This window comes from Chelonia mydas, chromosome 7 (assembly GCF_015237465.2).
Source record: "Chelonia mydas isolate rCheMyd1 chromosome 7, rCheMyd1.pri.v2, whole genome shotgun sequence".
NCBI classification, from domain to species: Eukaryota; Metazoa; Chordata; order Testudines; family Cheloniidae; genus Chelonia; species Chelonia mydas.
This window is the reverse complement of record NC_057853.1, coordinates 67495117-67513583: the sequence shown is the minus strand read 5'-3', so window position 1 is coordinate 67513583 and position 18467 is coordinate 67495117. Positions and strand designations below refer to the sequence as shown.

Sequence of the window (18467 nt, the reverse complement as noted above, 5' to 3'; positions counted from 1 at the left end):
GGGGTAATAGGCGTTTATATAAGAAAAAGCCCCAAATATTGGGACTGTCCCTATAAAACTGGGACATCTGGTCACCCTATTTACTAGTCACACACAGCTATGTATTTATTAATTTTTCTTGATTTGCCCCATTAGGGCCTGATCCAGTCCCACTGAAGTCAATGGGACTCTTTCCATAGACAGCACTAGACTCTGCATCTGGTTCTTAATGTTGCCGATTTCCAGCTGCAATTCCCATATCTTGTCAAATATATTAACTGGTGAGGGTCAATTTCTTGTTTGTTTCATGGAAAATTTTAAACCAAATGATCATTTGATTAAAAGTATGTTTACCTGTTTTCAATGAGGTCTGTGCTAAACAATCTGTTTTAGCGTTAATGTGACAAACTAACTGTGATGCTGTGTATAAGAGAGAAGCCCACTGTTACACAATTTTCATAAATCTTATATGAAGTGTATCATGTAAGGTATCAATGGAAAAGTTACAATCAATCAAATATGATGATTATCCTGGTTAAATCCATGTATCATCTTTCCATCTGAAATTATGAATATTGGCTATGTATTTGGATCTTACACATGCGTTGTAATCCTGGGTAGCACCCCCAGATAGCTGTCTTGCCCTAATGTAAATTCTATGTGTTGATAGCCAATTAAGGACACATAGCTTACAATGGGCTATTGAAGAAATTAATCCGGCCCAGTAAGCTTTTCCTGTGGATACCTCAGAAAGAATATGGGCAATGGCTGCCTCTGTGAGTCATCAAAGCATGTAAGGGCATGTGATATGCTCAGGTGACCCTGTACTGTTGAGGGCTTTGTTCGAGACAGTAAAATTCCATGCACACGGCAGAGGATATCAAAGGCATTTGACATTTTCATTTGGGCTTCATTTTTCTGTACTGGATTTCTAACAAGGAAGCTTTGAACATTCTGGGCAATTGCAGAGAGACTTTTGCAAGCTAGCAGTTTATTCCATCACTGCTTCAAACCTGATATAAGGATTTAGCCATCACATATATGTATATGATCGATTAACCATTTATAACTCTTCTTTTCTTTTATTATCAAATGTTTAGTTTTTAGTTACTAAAGGATTGACATCAGGGGATTATTGGGTATGATCCGTGTTATATATTGATCTGGCTAGGTGGCTGGTCTCTTTAGATTGGGAGGACCCTATAACTGATGAAATTGGTTTTCAGTAACCGCTCATCGTGAACTTTAGTGTCTGGGTGGTGAGCCAAGGGCTGGAATGCCTAAGGAGATTGCATTTTTGACTTCTTGTTGACCAGTGTGGTGATTACAGAAGTTCTCTTTTGTTACTGGCTTGGTTTTATCTAATGACAGAGTAACCACCATTTTGGGTCGAGTCTATCCTATTTCTCAGGGGCCTGTCCTCAATATGACGACCTCAGTGGTGACCTACTGAGGCACAGTGACACTTACATGTCATTCCTGGAAGCAACACATTCAGCTACCTGAGTTTCAAACGTTATATGGCATCATTTGGAGTGCCAGGAAGCAGGGTGGTATTTGAGGGTGTGGGCAAGTAAGTATGGGTACTAAACCAGTTAGCTGCCTTCATCAGAACTTTGTAAACTTACGAGATGAATAAGGTTTCAGGGTTGGGTTTTAGTCTGGCATTTTCTGACAAAAATCCTTCACCTTAGTTTGTGAGTCACATATGCATAGGCCAACTTAAAAAAACAATTTCAAAGTGAATTTAGTTGCTATAAAGGCCATGCTGGCCTGAGTGTGCTGGAGATGAAATTCTCCACTTTATTAACTGAATAGATACAACCAGGTAAACTGTGTGTCAGGCCTCTTCTTAGACATCCCTTGCCAGTGTGATTCAAGTTCCTGAACTAACAGGGCTAAACTCCAGGTCTGCCTATGGCCTGTCAGTTAAGAATGGCCACAAAGATGCATGGGCACTTTTTGATTTGATACTTGAGGTGGCATGTACATTTTAAGAGGCGGCTATATGTCCACTGAGCGCTAGACTTTGACCAGCAACTCATTTCTCTTTGCCAATAAATGACCCTCATATAGTGCAATGAATCTCTGTGTCTACTCATCTGACCTGAGGGAGGCTCTGATTTGCATAACCAATCCCTTGAGCCACCTAGTCAACCAAATCAAAATTAAAAAGCAAGATTATATCTACCCCAATCTTAAAAATACTGAAGCCTAAGTTTCTTCTCTGGTGGGGGAGACTCAGGAGTAACGCTGACTTCAATGGAGGTATGTGAGTGTAACACTAGTATAACAAAGAGAACAATCTAGTAATTGCTGCCTGTTCCCCTGTAGTACGGGCCATCATTTCTCCAGCCTCAAACTGAGGAGGCAAGCAAGGCTCAGGGCCATAGGCAGGGGAAAGGATGGTCATAAGTGCTAAAACATGCCCTGGAGAAGACGCAGAATAGAGAAACCAAGAAAAAGCCAATATCTCCTACTACATGGTTCTCTCTTGGAACATCTGTATTTACCTGTTGACTCTTGGGCTATTCTTAAATTGCAAGTTCTTTGGGACAGGTCTGGTTTTTTTGGTGCTGTGTGTGCACAATAAGGCCCTAATCCATGACTGGGGTCCTACTTGCTATAGAGAAACAAATCATGATACCACCAATATTGCTCCAGTGGGGTGAAACATGACAGTAGAGTGATCGACAGCGCTAGGGCTGAAGCGTCAGTTCACAATCTGCCCCGAGTCTCTTCACTGCCCCAGGAGCCAATCTGAGAGGAAATTAAGACTCTGATTCCTGCACCTTGAGCAGGTGCACAGGGCAAGCCATGGATCATGCTCATTGTATTTTTCTGCAGCATAATAAGCAGTAGAGTGGGTTAATGGCACTGTTCCGATCACACGAAACCACAGTTCTACATAATATAAGCAATGTTATTGATACAGCAAGGGATACAGGTATTGCCAAATTGAATACACCAGACAATGCTATAAGGAGTCACACAGGCACCAGTTTGTTCAACCGGAACTAGGTCCTGGTTCAGCACTAGAACTACAGCTTTAATCACGTGTAGTAGACTGGCTTCACCACTCGCGAACCCTCTGTCCCTCCTGCCGTGGCTGGGTGTGAAGTAGCATTGCCCTCTGTCAATAGTTGCTCTAGTCCTGCTCATTTCCTTGTGATTTGGTTCTCTGTCCAGGGAAGGGTCTAGTGCCACCCTTTAAGGAGAGGGAGGCAGCGTGAACAGAGAGTCACATCCAACAAACAAGTCCAAGCCCTTGTGTCAAATCCCTGGCCTTGACTCTGGGCCCAGTGTCATTGCACCTGTATCTCTGTGCTCTGAATTGTCCTCATCCTTTCACATCCGGGCGCTTCATGCCACTTTCCCAGTGACTGACTGGTCGGGGAACCTAGGCCCATCTTCTCTGCCAGCGGATACCTTGCCTCTGTCACCCTGGAATCCTTCCTACCATTAATCTTTCTTCAGGCCTTTTCCCTAGCCTCTTCCTGGGAGCTCTATAACAAACTGCACCTCCCAGAGCTCTATCCAGGGCTTGCCCTTGCATGAGGGGGTGGCCAAAGGAGCTTGCTCCAGTTCTGTGTTATCAGGTAGCCTCCTTCCCAGGCATCCTTCTCACCTTTCTGTGCCCCATGGATCGCTTCATAGCTATAACCCCAGTTCTCTGAGAGTGACTGCAGCATTTGCCTCGTGCTGTCACTGTAGCCCTTCACCCTTCAGTGTGAAACATCTCCCAGGGTTTATGCATAACTGCCTTGGTCTTTTTTCCATGGCCGGCTTCCGCATGGCTCAGGCAGCCCCTACCCCTGTTGGCCCCAGGAATCAGTGCCACCAGCTGCCTGAGCAAAGGGGGCTGGGAGCAGCTTTAACCCCAGGCATCAGCAGCAAGGAGGGAACACTGCAGCTGCCTGCTCCATGGCACCAGCCAGAGCAGCAGCTACCTCCCACTGCCAAGGTTTGGCTTCCCACCTTGGAACTGGCTGGGGGTGGTGGTGCTGTGCTGAGAACTGCCCAGCTCCTGCACTGCACTTTGTGGGGGGGAACAAATCCCTCCCCCCCATGGACCTTAACTCTGCCCAGGGGTTCAGAGCTTCTTCCCCATGGGAAACACTGGGACTCTGGGCCTCAGACACTGGGTTTCAGCTGTGGGACCCCATGGCCCCCCTGAAAGGATACAGGACCCCTCAGGGGGCTGCAGCTCCACTGCTGAGAACCATTGACCTAAGGTATGGGATAGCCTGGGTCAAATCCCTACCCCCCCACTTCCTGTTAAGACGCAGTTTGAAAGGGATCACTTAGTTTTAGGTATGTGGGCTATATACCTGGGGGACAGGACTCCCTCAGGCTTGTCTGTGGAAGGTATTCAACTTTATCCATAAACCCCTGTATGGAGGAGAGCTTTTCAGTGTGGTCTCCAACAGCCTGGGTGAATACCCTAACCACTGGAAACAAAAGGGTGATTTGCATATTTTCTGGGGCCCACATTAATGTTTAAGTACAAGTGGAAGAACCAGTGACAAGTGCATGCACCTGAGGTTGTAGCTCACCTTTTCAAACCCTACCCCCATATCCTAGTGGCTTTTCATCTTTGCTTTGGCCCCCATTAAGAGGCAGTTAATGTGGAACACCTTCAACAAGACTGACTGAGGGCACAACACATCAGCATACCTCATAGACTAGTACTTAGGCCATTCACTTGAGTGGTAAGAGGCCACTGTTCACATCCCCTTGACTCAAGCAAAGAGAGGATTTGAACCTGACTTTATCACTTGCTGGGTGAGCACTCAAACCCCTGGACTAGAGAGGGCCTCAGACTATGGCCCAATTATTATTGAATGAAATTGGAATAGCTTCACCAATTGCTGTAGGGTAGTCCACATCAATTTATACCTTAGTTTAATGATTGGGGCACTCGCCTGAGAGATGGCATACCCCCTGCTTTAAGCCTGGCTCACTGGGTGGGATATTGAACCAGCAGCGACCTCTCCCTCCCCGTTCCCTGGTGAGTACCCTAACCACTGGGTAAAGATTAGGCGGGAGCACTGCTTCTCTTCTCAGAACCCTCATCGGGGAGGTAACAGACCCCCTCCCCCCCACCTTCAAAGCCCTTTTCTTCAACAGGGAAAGCGAAGAAACTGACCCATGCTCTTCAATGTCCTGAGTGAATACTCTAACCATTGAGCTAACAGGAGTCTGTCTTCTCGACCACCTTGTGTGGTGTTAGGTGGCCACTGAGCCTGCCAACCACCTCAAGTCCCACAGGGAAGAAAGGCAGCACAATGTCCGTTTGCCCTGGGTTTGGTGCATAGGTGTCTGGTGCCGAGAGTGAAGTAGTAGTACGTGTGCCCAGCTGCATAAACGTAGGTGCCTAGGCAACGTTTGGAGCAAAACCGTAGGTGGCAAGTGAGTTTATATGGTTGGGAAGCAGCTGAGCAGGGTTTTTGTGGCTCTCAGTGGTGCTTAAAACTGGAATTTAGGTATCTTTGTGGCTCTGGTTTTGTGTGCCTATGGTACATACTGAGCACACATAGTCTCAGCTCAGCACCGCATGCCTGCTGCGTCAGGGCCCGCTGTACCTCTGACTAAAACTCTACTGGAGTTCCCTGTGTAGTTTGCCCCATTGTTTAAAAAAAAAAAGAGGAGGACAGGGGAGAAGTTCATCACCAAATAACTCCCAAAATTGTACCCCCCGCCGATGCTATTCTGCCTCTTCATCTAGCATACCGGTGCTCAAGGCAATCTAGTTCTGTATTTGCGAGTACTCTAAAATTAAACACAACTCATTTGTCAGGAGGGAAAGGGAATTGTGTCTCTGGCTTGGAAATTTGTATGCTAGTAGAAGGCCTTGAGTACCATTTGGGGTCATGGTCAAGGGGTGACAATCTGTCTATGAACTTTAGAGAGCTTTGAAAGTTTACCTTTAAACAGCCATGTGACTGCAGCCTGCATGTGGGTCTTGGCACCCATTGGCAGCCCATGCCTTGCTCACAGCAGCCCCACTTGGTAGAAACAATGCTTGGATTATTGTCTTTTGGAGCTGGGTGTTGGTCAGATTAGGAGAAAGCTCCTGAGATATGTTCTATGTGAATCCTGCTTATTTTTTCCATGGCATTGAGGAAAAGAAGTGATTTCTTCCCATCCCAAGAACCAGCATGAACTATCAGTTGTGGTGTCTCAGTAAAGTAACCACATGCTGTTAGTTATAAGCCTACTCCCAAAGAGCAGAAACATTCGGACACAGTCACACAGCAACGCTAATACGACAGTCTAGCCAGTAGCTGTATCTCTGCCTGTTGATGGCTTTATAAATTAGGAACATTACTTTGAATTCATGGCATGGACAGACCTGACCTAACCAGAGTTAATGAAGAACCAGGCAGTAGCTGAATCAAATAAGTCCTTGCTTGGTATCACTAGCAGGATTTTAAGGTAAGTGACTCCACTCCCACCCAAGGCAGCTTTTTCAGACTTAGCAGCCTATGTCTCACTGGTATCTTTATTGTACCACGATAGGAAGCAAGGACCTCTGGGTAATGTGTGCTACACGTAGTTTGCTAAGAAGAACATAACCAGTGAGAAACTGCCACCCACAATGAACTCCTTCAGGCAGCACCTGAAACATGCAAATATCAGTCACATGTTTGGCCTCATGCAACAGTTAGTATCTTCAAGTGTCCCCAATAGCATGGGCCATCTTGTTCTTAACATAATGGTGCTGCCACCTGCTCCAGAAGCCATCCTCACCTTTGTGCGGTGTGGCGCTGTGAGTACCTGTGCAACAAGGAGATGCAAATGACACAGGGAAGACTTGGTATATTCTGATGCATGCAACGGTGACAGTGACGAGCGTACCAACAAAGTACTGTACTCGTCAGTCACAGGTTCAGAGAGGGAGTAGTAATGTTGCATTAGACATCCAGTAGCTCGTAGTTATATGTAGGGGTTACATAACAGCACATAGGTCACTTTGTAATTCACAGGATATATTCATACAAGACATTCTACAGCCCTCTACTCAGAGTCATTACTGTTATATAAGTAGTTTACATGTATTGTCATTGTATTCAGTGATAGTAAGGAGATAATTACAGGTGTACCATGTGTACTTGTCATCGGTTGAGCCAATAATTAAAAAAATGTTCTATAATTAGGTGGCTGGGGTCTTATTATCTGCATAACTTCATAAAAATAGCAGATGGAAAAACTGTTTTCAAATCAGTCTATTCTACAAATAATGACAAAAAGTTTGATGTATTATATGGTACAAACAAGCTCATACTTTTGTGTGACTGCAGACAAAGGCCAAGTATGGGAAAATAGATAATCTGGAGCTAAATATTTCCCAAACAGTATATTTTGAGTACATAGTTGCATTATTAATTGTATTTAGAAGCTTTCTGCCAATTTTGGTCAAAATTAAACTCTGTTTCTATGAGTTGTGTCCCTTTTTATGACACTTTTGGATTGGATGCTCAATAACATTTAAACATTACATGATCTAGAAAAACGGCACCACTTCCAGCATCTACATCCATCCTGGTCATGATCACCAGATAGGTGCCTAACTTGTGGTGATATAATTTTTCTTGTTCATAGGTTACCCCTTAGTGTCCCAAATGGGTCCAGGCTGGCATATCATAACTGTAATTAAGCATTGCAAATTCTGCTTATAAATGAAACCAGCAGCACAGTGGGGTTGATAGGAATCCTGTAAATTAGTCAGTGCTGTGGTTAAGGGTAACTCTCCTTTTATGGTTAGCAGGTTATCATTGCCTTAATGAAAATCACAAAGGAAGATAGTGCATCATTGATTTATTGATTTTCATTTTCTCATACAGAATAATCACAGAAGTCACAAACTACAATGCTGAGAAAACAGATTCTTGTTTGTGGATGAAAGAGAATTCAAAGGACCCTACAGATGTCCGACATTTTAAAGGAAAGGTAGGAGCAAGGATTAAAATTCACAGATAGTGAGGCAGTACTGGTTGCAACTTGTGCCATTCCAAGCACCGTCCGTGCACATTGCCGTGCAGTTTTCTTCCCCTATGTCACTGGGCTCACCTGCATGCCGGTCAGTATAATTTGGGGCTGTTCCATTCAGGGAACTGACTTCACCTGGAATCCCACGCCCCTCTGTGCCCAGATAGGCACATTTGTTAAATAACCTCACAATACTGAAAACAGCATCATTCTCCCCCTGATTCATGGGAGATGCAATGGAGCCGCCTGCCTGTTTGCATGCTTCCAATGTGGTCTGAAAATTGCCTTCTTGCCGATTGGTAGCAAACATTTTTTTTTCAACTGTCTTTATGGTCCCATCCAAAGTAAGGACTAAAAGTAAAACAAAAAATCTTGTTAAACCTTTTTGAATCATTTTACACTCTCATGATTGCTACTATACTGGGACTCCCACTTTCTGTATTCTTCTATAATAAACTGACCCTTCCGAATAAAATAAGGAACACAAATTGCAAACTTGACGCAACCCTCTCTTCCCTCCACCCCCAGATTAAAGAAAGCCAGAACATAGGCTATGTCATTCTATCCTACCAAACCCTGCTCTCTGCTGGATGGAACATCAATGACATGCTAAATTGAATAGGCTATTGCTCCTGTCTAGTGACTTCAGAACAAAGAGAATATAAACTCAAGAAGAGAGGAGAATGGAGGAAGAGAAGGGGAGGAGAATTGATTAGAGATAGTTATAAAACTAGAAAGGAATAGGAGATGGGAAAGAGACGGAAAAGGGAAGAGAAATAGATGAAGATGATGGAAAAGTGGGGGTGGGAGAGAAATTAAATTTAAAAAGAGACAAAAGGAATGGGAGGGGAAGAAATGAAGGAGAGAAGAGAAGAATTTTAAATAAAAAAAAAATTCACTTTGCTCCTGAGGCTCCTATCATTTAAAGACTAGTGCACCTGCTTAACTTTGCACACACTGAGTAATGGGACTGACTTCTTTGGGACTAGTCACAGTGCATAAAGTTGAGCACATGCATAAATCTTTGCAGGTTAGTTTAGTTAGATATGACACTTGTCATGACATTTTTGTAGCCACAGATTAACTGTGGTGGCCATGAGGGTCATTCACAGAGTGCAGGTGACCCAGAGAGATTGTGCAATAAGCCACCTCTGGCTGGTTTGCATCAGTGTTTCAACCTATCGCAGTTATCTGGGGCAGGTAGGAGGAACCCTAGTAACTAATTAGATGGCCCACAGGTTAATCTCTTTAACACAATACAGAACGTATCATTGCCCATCCCCAGAGATCCTTTGTGTAAAAAGAATATAAAAATAAATGGAACAAGACTCAGACTATTTTTAAGGAGCTGGTATTTCATGGCTTATTTTTTCCACACTTGTTAATCAAGTTGTGGGTGGGGCAGAAAGCAAAAGCAGACAGATTACCTCTTTCCAGTCTGGCAATTCGATTGTGGAATCCTTTCATGATTTCTTGTAATTTAGGAACATAAGAAGCAAGTAGGCCTATGGACAAAAAAAAAAAAAAAAAAAAATGTATGCCCTTAAGTTTAAGTGTTAAGACCAGGCTTCACCAATAATGTGGAAGTCATTGTGTAAAATTAATAGCAGTTTTCTAAAACACTTGTGACTGTAACATTTGTTTGATTTTCTATGTGAAAGAATTTGATCTCAGTGTGTTAAATGAAGGGCCTTTTCAGACGCTGACCATCCTGATGATAAACAAGGCTCATGGAAATTGCTTTAAGAAGGGAACCACTTATGAAGAATTAAAATTGAGATCTTTGAGTTAGTCTTTAATGCCCCACTGGTGCTTTGCATCAGTCCAGTACCAAGCCAGGCAAAAGAGGGTTGATCCTAAGATACTGTATGGGCTCCCTGAGATCACTGACGGCTGGTGTAAGATAAATATCCATCAGGCTGTTCCAATGCTTCCTGGCCACAGCACTGGGAAGCTGCAAAAAAGCTATTTTTGTAGCACTCACCCCCTTCACTTTCAATCCCCCTGGGACCAGGTTGGTCAGGAGAATCTGGGCTATAATCTGTAATTTTCTAGTCTGCATCCTGCTAATGATAAAGGATGGTCTGTGCTCAGGGTATGGTCAGAGAAGTAGATTTTGCTGGGATGAGATACTTGATAGCTGCTCTGAAAAGCCCTGATTATGTGTGGTGTTGGTGGTGGAGCAGAACCAAGCGTAACAGACTTGTAAAGTGGGTGTTGTGTCTCCTTGTAATAATATAGGAAGGTAGAAGCTTTGGTGCTATTGGTTGTGAATTCAAACCTTGTGGATAACTTTGCAGAAATGTAATTATCTCTTGTCAGCTCGCACAGTGCCAATTAGCTTGATTAATTTAATCTCTTACATTTAAAGTATGATTGTACTCTGCATAGTGACTCTAACGATGGCATTTTGGAGATTCAGGTTTATAGTCTCTCTAGGAGATCTGTATTAAACACATTCTTTTACAAAGAGAGAGACCTTTTGTTTTCACTTCCCGTGGTGCAAACCCTGAAAGTCAAGCTGCACTCTTTCCTACTGGTACATCATCTCTAAGGTTATGCCTACCAGCAACTGGGAGGGTGCATCTCAGCGCAGGCAGGCAAACACACAGCAACTCTGCTCAAGTCGGCATGCTAAAAATAGCAGTATGTCTGTGGTCGCATGGGCAGCAGCTTGGGCTAGCCACCTTCATTGTACCTAGGACCTCAGAGGGGGTCAGGTGTGGCTACTTGAGTTGGTGTAGATTTACCTTAAGTGTGAAGGTTCTGCAGTCCCAGTTATGCCCGCAATGGGTGTGTCTACACTTAAAACCTACAGCAGCAAGTCTCAGAGCCCAGGTCTGCAGATTCAGACTCATTAACGCCCCCCCCCACCCCTGACGCCCCAAGATTGAATAGTTTGGAAAACAATTCCAGATTTTCATTCTTCTGTACGATATGCAGAGATTATGTCTAAATGACAAAAAAGGGACATTTAAAAACTGAATGAGCTCAATATGTTTGGAACAATCCCTTCAGCCCCAGCATCCCTTTAGACACATTTTGACTGCTTCACAATCACATTCCCTGGTGGCTTTATAGCTTAGGGGGCGGAGTAACATTCTGAAAAACATCGAAGTAACCAAGCACCTCTAACTTTCAATGAGACTCGGGCTTCTAAATGTCTGTCACTTTTGAAAATGGGACAGAAAGTGCAATGAAGTAGAATTCGGTTTATCAGATACAAATAATGAAATACAGCAGAATATCTATACATCTGGGGTGGGTAACCACTGCAATTACCTCGCAGTCCTGGGAATGCTTTTAAACCAGGCTTTCCTTCTTTCACAGGCAGTCCATTCAGTCCAGGGATTCTGAGAATTCCTTCTTGGAAGTCCCAAGCATGGCACGTCACCAGCAAAAAGGCTATTGCTGTGACTATGTGAAACAGTCGAGGCAACATTGTTGGAGGCTAGCTATAAAACAAAGAGTATTTACTACCTGGTGCTGAGTGCTTTTTTTCAAAATTAAAAATGATTGAGAAGTGTGAATTCTTTATTTCAAAATAACATTTTCTGTTTAGGACTGAAATCTTTTTAGCTTAGTCTTTTTTTTTCCCCCCCAGTGATACTAACATGATTAGTGTAGCCATAAAGTGGTTGGAGTTTGAATGATTGATTATTACAGATGAAACAATTCATCCTTTATAGTCATCGGTCAAGAGAGCAAAAACCCTTTTTTATAAAGCTGTTGATATACTTGTCACACAAGAAAAAATGAGATAAGTTAAACTTCAGTATTACTTATGCAGCACTAGGTAGGCATGTCCACTACAGTGAGGGAGGGGGGGGAAACAATCAAGATTACTCTGGGTCACCATCTAAATTATTTATATTTTAAAAGGGAAAAGCAACCATTCAGACTTTCAGAGTGGTAGCCGTGTTAGTCTGTATCAGCAAAAAGAATGAGGAGTACTTGTGGCGCCTTAGAGACTAACAAATTTACTAGAGCATAAGCTTTCATGGGCTAAAGCCCACTTCATCAGATGCATGCAGTGTCCTCACCGATAACTATTTCACATTTGGGGACAATGTATACCTTCAAGTCAGCAGCACCGCTAGGGGTACCCGCATGGCCCCACAGTATGCAAACATTTTTATGGCTGACTTAGAACAACGCTTCCTCAGCTCTCGTCCCCTAATGCCCCTACTCGCGCTACATTGATGACATCTTCATCATCTGGACCCATAGAAAAGAAGCCCTTGAGGAATTCCACCATGATTTCAACAATTTCCATCCCACCATCAACCTCAGCCTGGACCAGTCCGCAAAAGAGATCCATTTCCTGGACACTATGGTGCTAATAAGCGATGGTCACATAAACACCACCCTATACTGGAAACCTACTGACTGCTATACTTACCTATATACCTCCAGCTTTCATCCAGACCACACTACACGATCCATTGTCTACAGTCAAGCTCTAAGACAACCGCATTTGCTCCAATCCCTCAGACAGAGACAAACGCTTAAAAGATCTCTATCAAGCGTTCTTACAACTACAATACCCACCTGCTGAAGTGAAGAAACAGATTGACAGAGCCAGAAGAGTACCCAGAAGTCACCTACTACAGGACAGGCCCAACAAAGAAAGTAACAGAACGCCACTAGCCACCACCTTCAGCCCCCAACTAAACCTCTCCAGCTCATCATCAAAGATCTACAACCTATCCTGAAGGTCGATCCCTCACTGTCACAAATCTTGGGAGACAGGCCAGTCCTCGCTTACAGACAGCCCCCCAAGCTGAAGCAAATACTCACCAGCAACCACACAACAAAAACATTAACCCAGGAACCTATCCTTGCAACAAAGCCCGTTGCCAACTCTGCCCATATATCTATTCAAGGGACACCATCATGGGACCTAATCACATCAGCCACACGATCAGAGGCTCGTTCACCTGCACATCTACCAATGTGATATATGCCATCATGTGCCAGCAATGCCCCTCTGCCATGTACATTGGCCAAACCAGACAGTGTCTACGTAAAAGAATAAATGGACACAAATCAGATGTCAAGAATTTATAACATTCAAAAACCAGTCGGAGAACACTTCAATCTCCCTGCACACTCAGTTACAGATCTAAAAGTCGCCAGTGTTCAACAAAAAAATCTTCAAAAACAGATTCCAACGAGAAACTGCAGAACTGGAATTAATTTGCAAACTGGACACCATTAAATTAGGCTTGAATAAAGACTGGGAGTGGATGACTCATTACACAAACTAAAAACTATTTCCCTGTGCTAATTTTACCCCTATTGTTACTCACATCTTCTTGTCAACTGTTTGAAATGGGCCATCCTGATTATCACTACAAAAGTTTTTTTTTCCTCCTGCTGATAATAGCCCACCTTAATCAATTAGTCTTGTTAGAGTTGGTATGGCAACCCCCATTTTTTCATGTCGTGTGTGTGTGTGTGTACACAATGTTCCTACTATATTTTCCACTGCAGGCATCTGATGAAGTGGGCTTTAGCCCACGAAAGCTTATGCTCAAATAAATTTGTAAGTCTCTAAGGTGCCACAAGTACTCCTCATTCTTTTTCATTCAGACTTTATTCTTCTTCTGCCTCTTTCTCTTCATTTTCATAAATTTAGCATTTTCTAAACACCTCTATATCAGTGGTGATTTCCTCAGTAAAAATAGACTGGTGTATTAGCAACAGAGGGAAATGTAAAGAAACTCTGAAAAAGCATTTAAGATGGAAAGTTTAAATTGAGACTTTGTTATACTTAAAATAGATTTTTTTTTTGTAATTTATAAAGAAGTTCAACTTACCTGTCGGCTCCAATGTGAAATGCAAAAGGAGCATGATAAAGGTACAATTTATAGGGCGCGTAATTGGAGACACACACACACACAATACATTTCTAATAGGCACAAAAATGTAATTGGATATACATTTGGCCAGCAACACAGACATTTGATAACTGTTACCTTCAATCATTTTTGCTTCTATTTTCTTTATGTTTAAAGCCTTGTGCAAGAATATTTGAAAAGTCAACATGCACTGATGCTTTCCCATTTTGTTGAGCTAAGATATTACATTTTAATTGAGTAAAACAGTCTTGGAGCAGAAGAATAGATGATTGCAGAGATGTCTGTCATGAGTTGTTTGCAGGATATAACATTTCTATAGATCTTCCGCTTACTCTAAGTATTAAATAATTACATTGTCATTGTGATTTTAAATGTCACAGAAGGAAAAACAAGCCCGAACACAGCTGACTTTTATTATCTACATATTATTTTCTCAGAAACCATAGTGTAAAAGCATTATATGCCCATCAGTGATGGGAGCTGAAAGCTCATGAGTAAATACAATCTAACATAATAGTGACAAAGCATACAAAACAGGACACATCATCTCCACCCATGCCCTATTCAGAGAAACTCCCAGATAAGAATTTAGTTGACTCCCTAAGGCATAAATAGATACAATATTCTGTGGTGTAAGGGGAATTCCATATCCTACTAAGAACAATAGCTCAACATGATAATATGAGGGGGATAATATCACCCACAAAACAGGAAGCCAGATTCTCAGTGAGATTAAATTCCCTTTACACAGCTCTGGCAGTGCAAAGAGGTCTTAAAAGTGGTGGAAACATCCCGAAAATGGAAGACTTCTTCCTATTATCTTACATTTTTATGTCCCTGCTAAAAGTTGTTCCCATCTAGTGGCTAGTTAGTGATCTATATTAAATGACCCGCTGATCATAGTCCAGTTTACAATGGATGGGTCTGATGTCACCAAATCAGCACCAGAACTGGTACAAACCAGCCTCCTCACTGGTCATCTCAAAAGCCAGACTAAGGACGGAAAGAGATATGAAGACTGTAGCTCAGAACAATAGACACTGAACTCAGGGAGCACAGGGACTGAGGATTGCAGCATCTTGGAGGAATGGGGGGAAATCAGTTGCTCTCTGTGTTATGCATGTTCTTTAGATAAACAGAGTTCATCAGTCTCCAGTTGCTCCTAATCTCGCACCTTTCACCAGTAACATCTATTTCCAAATGTAAAAAAACCTTGTGTACACACACAAATATATATATATATCTCATCCCATAATGACATTAAAAGAACACTAAGACAACGTCCACCTCTCAAAAATTAACACCAGACAATGTTGCTTGTACAACTTTAATTCAGCTCCTTTGTGCAGATGCATTATGATACAGTCTTTACTTATATCATCACACACTATTTTTTTCTGAAGGACCATGCCTCATTCAGTGGATGAGTATTTAGTCAATATTTCTTTTTATCCTCTGTATTCAATGTGTGACCCCAGGCCTTATTTTGCACACACCATTCAAACCTTGCATACTGACTACAAAATTATGAAATTTCCCTTGTTTGCAGTGTTGTTATAGCCATATGAGTCTCAGGATAAGAGACACACAAGGTAGGTGGAATAATATATTTTATTGGATCAACTTCTGTTGGTGAGGGAGCAAACTTCTGAGTGCCACAGAGTTCTTCTCCAGGTTCAAAGTTGGTCCAATAAAAGAGATTACCTCACTTACCTTGTCTTTCTAATTTTCTACTGGGCATTTCCATGGGGCTCTCACCGCAGTATATAGGTACTTCATAAACAGTAATGGTGCTCTTACTATAAATGTTAATGAACTTATCTTCACAGCACCCTTGTAAGGTGAAGGGGTTGGTACTTAGCTCCATTTTGCAGATGGGGAACAGAAATGCAGAGCAATTAAGGCTAAATTTTTCTAAAGTGCTCACCAATTTTGAGTGTCCAGCTTGATTCTCATAGGCCGTGATTTTTGAGAGTACTTAGCATTTTATAGAACTTTAAATGCTGAAAGCATAGCTCCAGTCGACTTTGGTTGCCGTTGTGAGCGCTCAGCACTGCTGCAAATCTGGCTTCAGACATTTCCCATTGGGCACTCCAAAAGGAACACACAATTAGTGACAGCTGTGAAAAGTTTGGTTTAAGTCACTTTGCCAGCCTCACTGGCAGAGGCAGGAATAGAATCCAGTTGTCCAGGGTGGCATTTGACTTCCCTAACCCTGAGACCATCTTCTCTCTTCCAACCACCTCCTTCCTTATTCACTACACACCTCCTAATTTCTGTAATATATTAGGGTCCAACAGAGAACAGCCTCAATCAGTGCAGAAACTTGATGCGGTTTCAGAGCACTGTCAGTCCTGTGGGAAAAAATAGCATGTAGTCATGTAATTAAAAACTATCATATTGCATGTGGGGGGAGGGAAATTAATTTTGCACAGGTAACCTGAAATTTGGTAAGTCCTCGCTTTTGAGTGCTTGAGTTTAGAACCTTAACACACTTTAAAATAATCCATTTGGATTAATTTCCTAATTAAAAAAAACCCTCAAAAATTCCATCTTTGGAACTATATTGACCCCCCAGCTTGGGTCATCAGCAAGGTTTGGGCCTTTATATCCACAGCACAGAACTCTTTCCCTTGAGGTAACAAAGTAGTAGCAGGCTTAGTATGTAGATCAGACAGTAGAGGGAGAAGACACCTATACTGTGCCAGTGGGTTTCATACCTATTTGCTAACAGCAAAGGCGAGTTAGAGCTGGTTGAAATTTGTCTGAGAGAAAAAAATTCCTTCAGAAAATGCTGCTTCAGCAAAAGTGAAACCTTCCCTGGGAACGTATCAACTTCATTAAAATGTTCAATGAAAACTTCTTTGAAAATCTGATTTTTATAAGGTAGAAAATGTTTTATTTCAACTTTATCATTTTGACTTTTCTGTTGTATAATGTTAAGTCTAGATGTTTTGATAAAGTCAAAACAAAATCAACAAGGAGTCCAGTGGCACCTTTAAAGACTAACAAATTTATTTGGGCATAAGCTTTTGTGGGTTAAAAAAACCACGTCTTCAGATGCATGGAGTGAAAATTACAGATGCAGGCATTATATAATGACACAGGAAGAGAAGGGAGTTACCTCACAAGTGGAGACCCAGTGCTGACCGGGCCAATTTGACCAGGGTGTATGTAGTCCACTCCCAACAATAGATGAGGAGGTGTCAGAGGCAAAGCTCCTTTTGTAATGAGCCAACCACTCCCAATCCCTATTCAAGCCCAAATTAATGGTGTTAAATTTGAAAATTAATTTAAGTTCTGCTGTTTCTCTTTGAAGTCTGTTTCTGAAGTTCTTTCGTTCAAATATGGCTACTTTTAAATCTATTATAGAATGTCCAGGTAGATTGAAGTGTTCTCCCACTGGCTTTTGTGTGTTACCATTCCGGATGTCCGACTTGTGTCCATTTATTTTTTTACGTAGGAACTGTCCAGTTTGGCCAATGTACATGGCAGAGAGGCATTGCTGGCACATGATGGCACATATCACATTAGTAGCCGGCTTCCTTGTTGGTTTTTGGTTACAGACTAACATGGCTAGCCCCTGATACTCAAAACAAAATGTCACTTTGATTTTTCCTAAATGAAATTTTGGAATTTTTGTTCCAATGAACAAACAAGCAAACTTTTGGAATTGCCTGTGGCACGGAAAATCTGGGTTGTAACCAGCTGTAAGGAATGTAGAGAGTCAGGACTCCTGGGTTTCATTCCAGGTTCTGAAGGGGAAAATCCTCTAGTGGTAATAGACCATCTGCCCTATCTCTTCCACAAGCCTGTTTGTCCCCCTGTCCTCCTATGTGCTCCACTTCCCAAATCCTCCCTTATTCCTCCACTGCTCCTACCCTGGCCTTTTTAGGATTATTGAGGCCTATGTACAGTTCTCTATAACCTTTCTCCTCCCTTCCCCTCTCTCAAGGTCCTATGCCACTGCCACTCCCCTACAATCCTGTCTCCCTCACTTGCTCCAACTTCTGTCTCCTACTGCTTCCCACCCCATGTCTGGCTACTGTCCTGTTCCCACCCCTCACCCTTCCTGCAATCCCTTCTCCCCATGTCCTGCCTTCACTTCCTCAACACTCTGAAATCTAAGTCAGGATGCTTCCCCCTCCTTCTTCCTGCCTGGCCAGAAACAGGGGGTGGGGGTAGGCACTGAGTGCACAAGAGAGTCTACAGGCTTTCAGTTCAGGTGCCCAGTGTCACAGCAGCTCAGAGCAGCAACTTCAGGGAAAGACCTGCTCAGACCCTAAAGCCGAGAATGGGGTATGCTCAGTTGCTCTCAGGGGATGGGGCACGTGCACTCTGGTCATATAGGAACTGTGAGCAGATGAGACATGCCCAGTACTGACATAACCATCAAAGAATTTAGCAGGCAAACCCTAATCAGTTGCTCTAATCAGTGGAGCTTTCAAAGGCTCATCACTTAGCCAAATGTGGGTGTCTTATCATGGGAACAGCAAATGGCGTTTCCCTGACACCAGGGCAATACTCCTACCACATTCGAAGTTCCTATTCCACAGCACAGAGGTGCCAGAATGTTTGAAACATTTCTTAAAAATAATTTGTTAAAACGGGTAAAACAATGCGTGTTCTCCT

At 42.7% G+C, this 18467-nt stretch overlaps 1 protein-coding gene across 1 annotated transcript; it reads right to left on the bottom strand.

Annotated features, from left to right (window-relative positions):
• Nucleotides 1-7792: 7792 nt before the first annotated feature.
• On the bottom strand, nt 7793-11413 carry LOC114021186 (pulmonary surfactant-associated protein A). Its single transcript, XM_027829494.3, has 3 exons — nt 11254-11413; nt 9399-9476; nt 7793-8322 (listed from the first exon to the last, which is right to left on the bottom strand). The coding sequence occupies exons 1-3, from the start codon at nt 11411-11413 to the stop codon at nt 7946-7948; spliced, it is 615 nt and encodes a 204-aa protein (XP_027685295.1). The 3' UTR covers nt 7793-7945.
• Between the last annotated feature and the right edge of the window lie 7054 nt (nt 11414-18467).

Bases quoted from the DNA above. Each gene is read 5' to 3' on its own strand.
- LOC114021186 (XM_027829494.3), bottom strand. From the start codon at position 11,413: ATGTTGCCTCGACTGTTTCACATAGTCACAGCAATAGCCTTTTTGCTG. The intron at 9,477-11,253 runs GTAATTGCAGTG...TTTTGTCCATAG, and splicing joins AGCATTCCCAGGACTGCGAG to GCCTACTTGCTTCTTATGTT. The intron at 8,323-9,398 runs GTAATCTGTCTG...TTTTACTTTTAG, and splicing joins AATTGCCAGACTGGAAAGAG to TCCTTACTTTGGATGGGACC.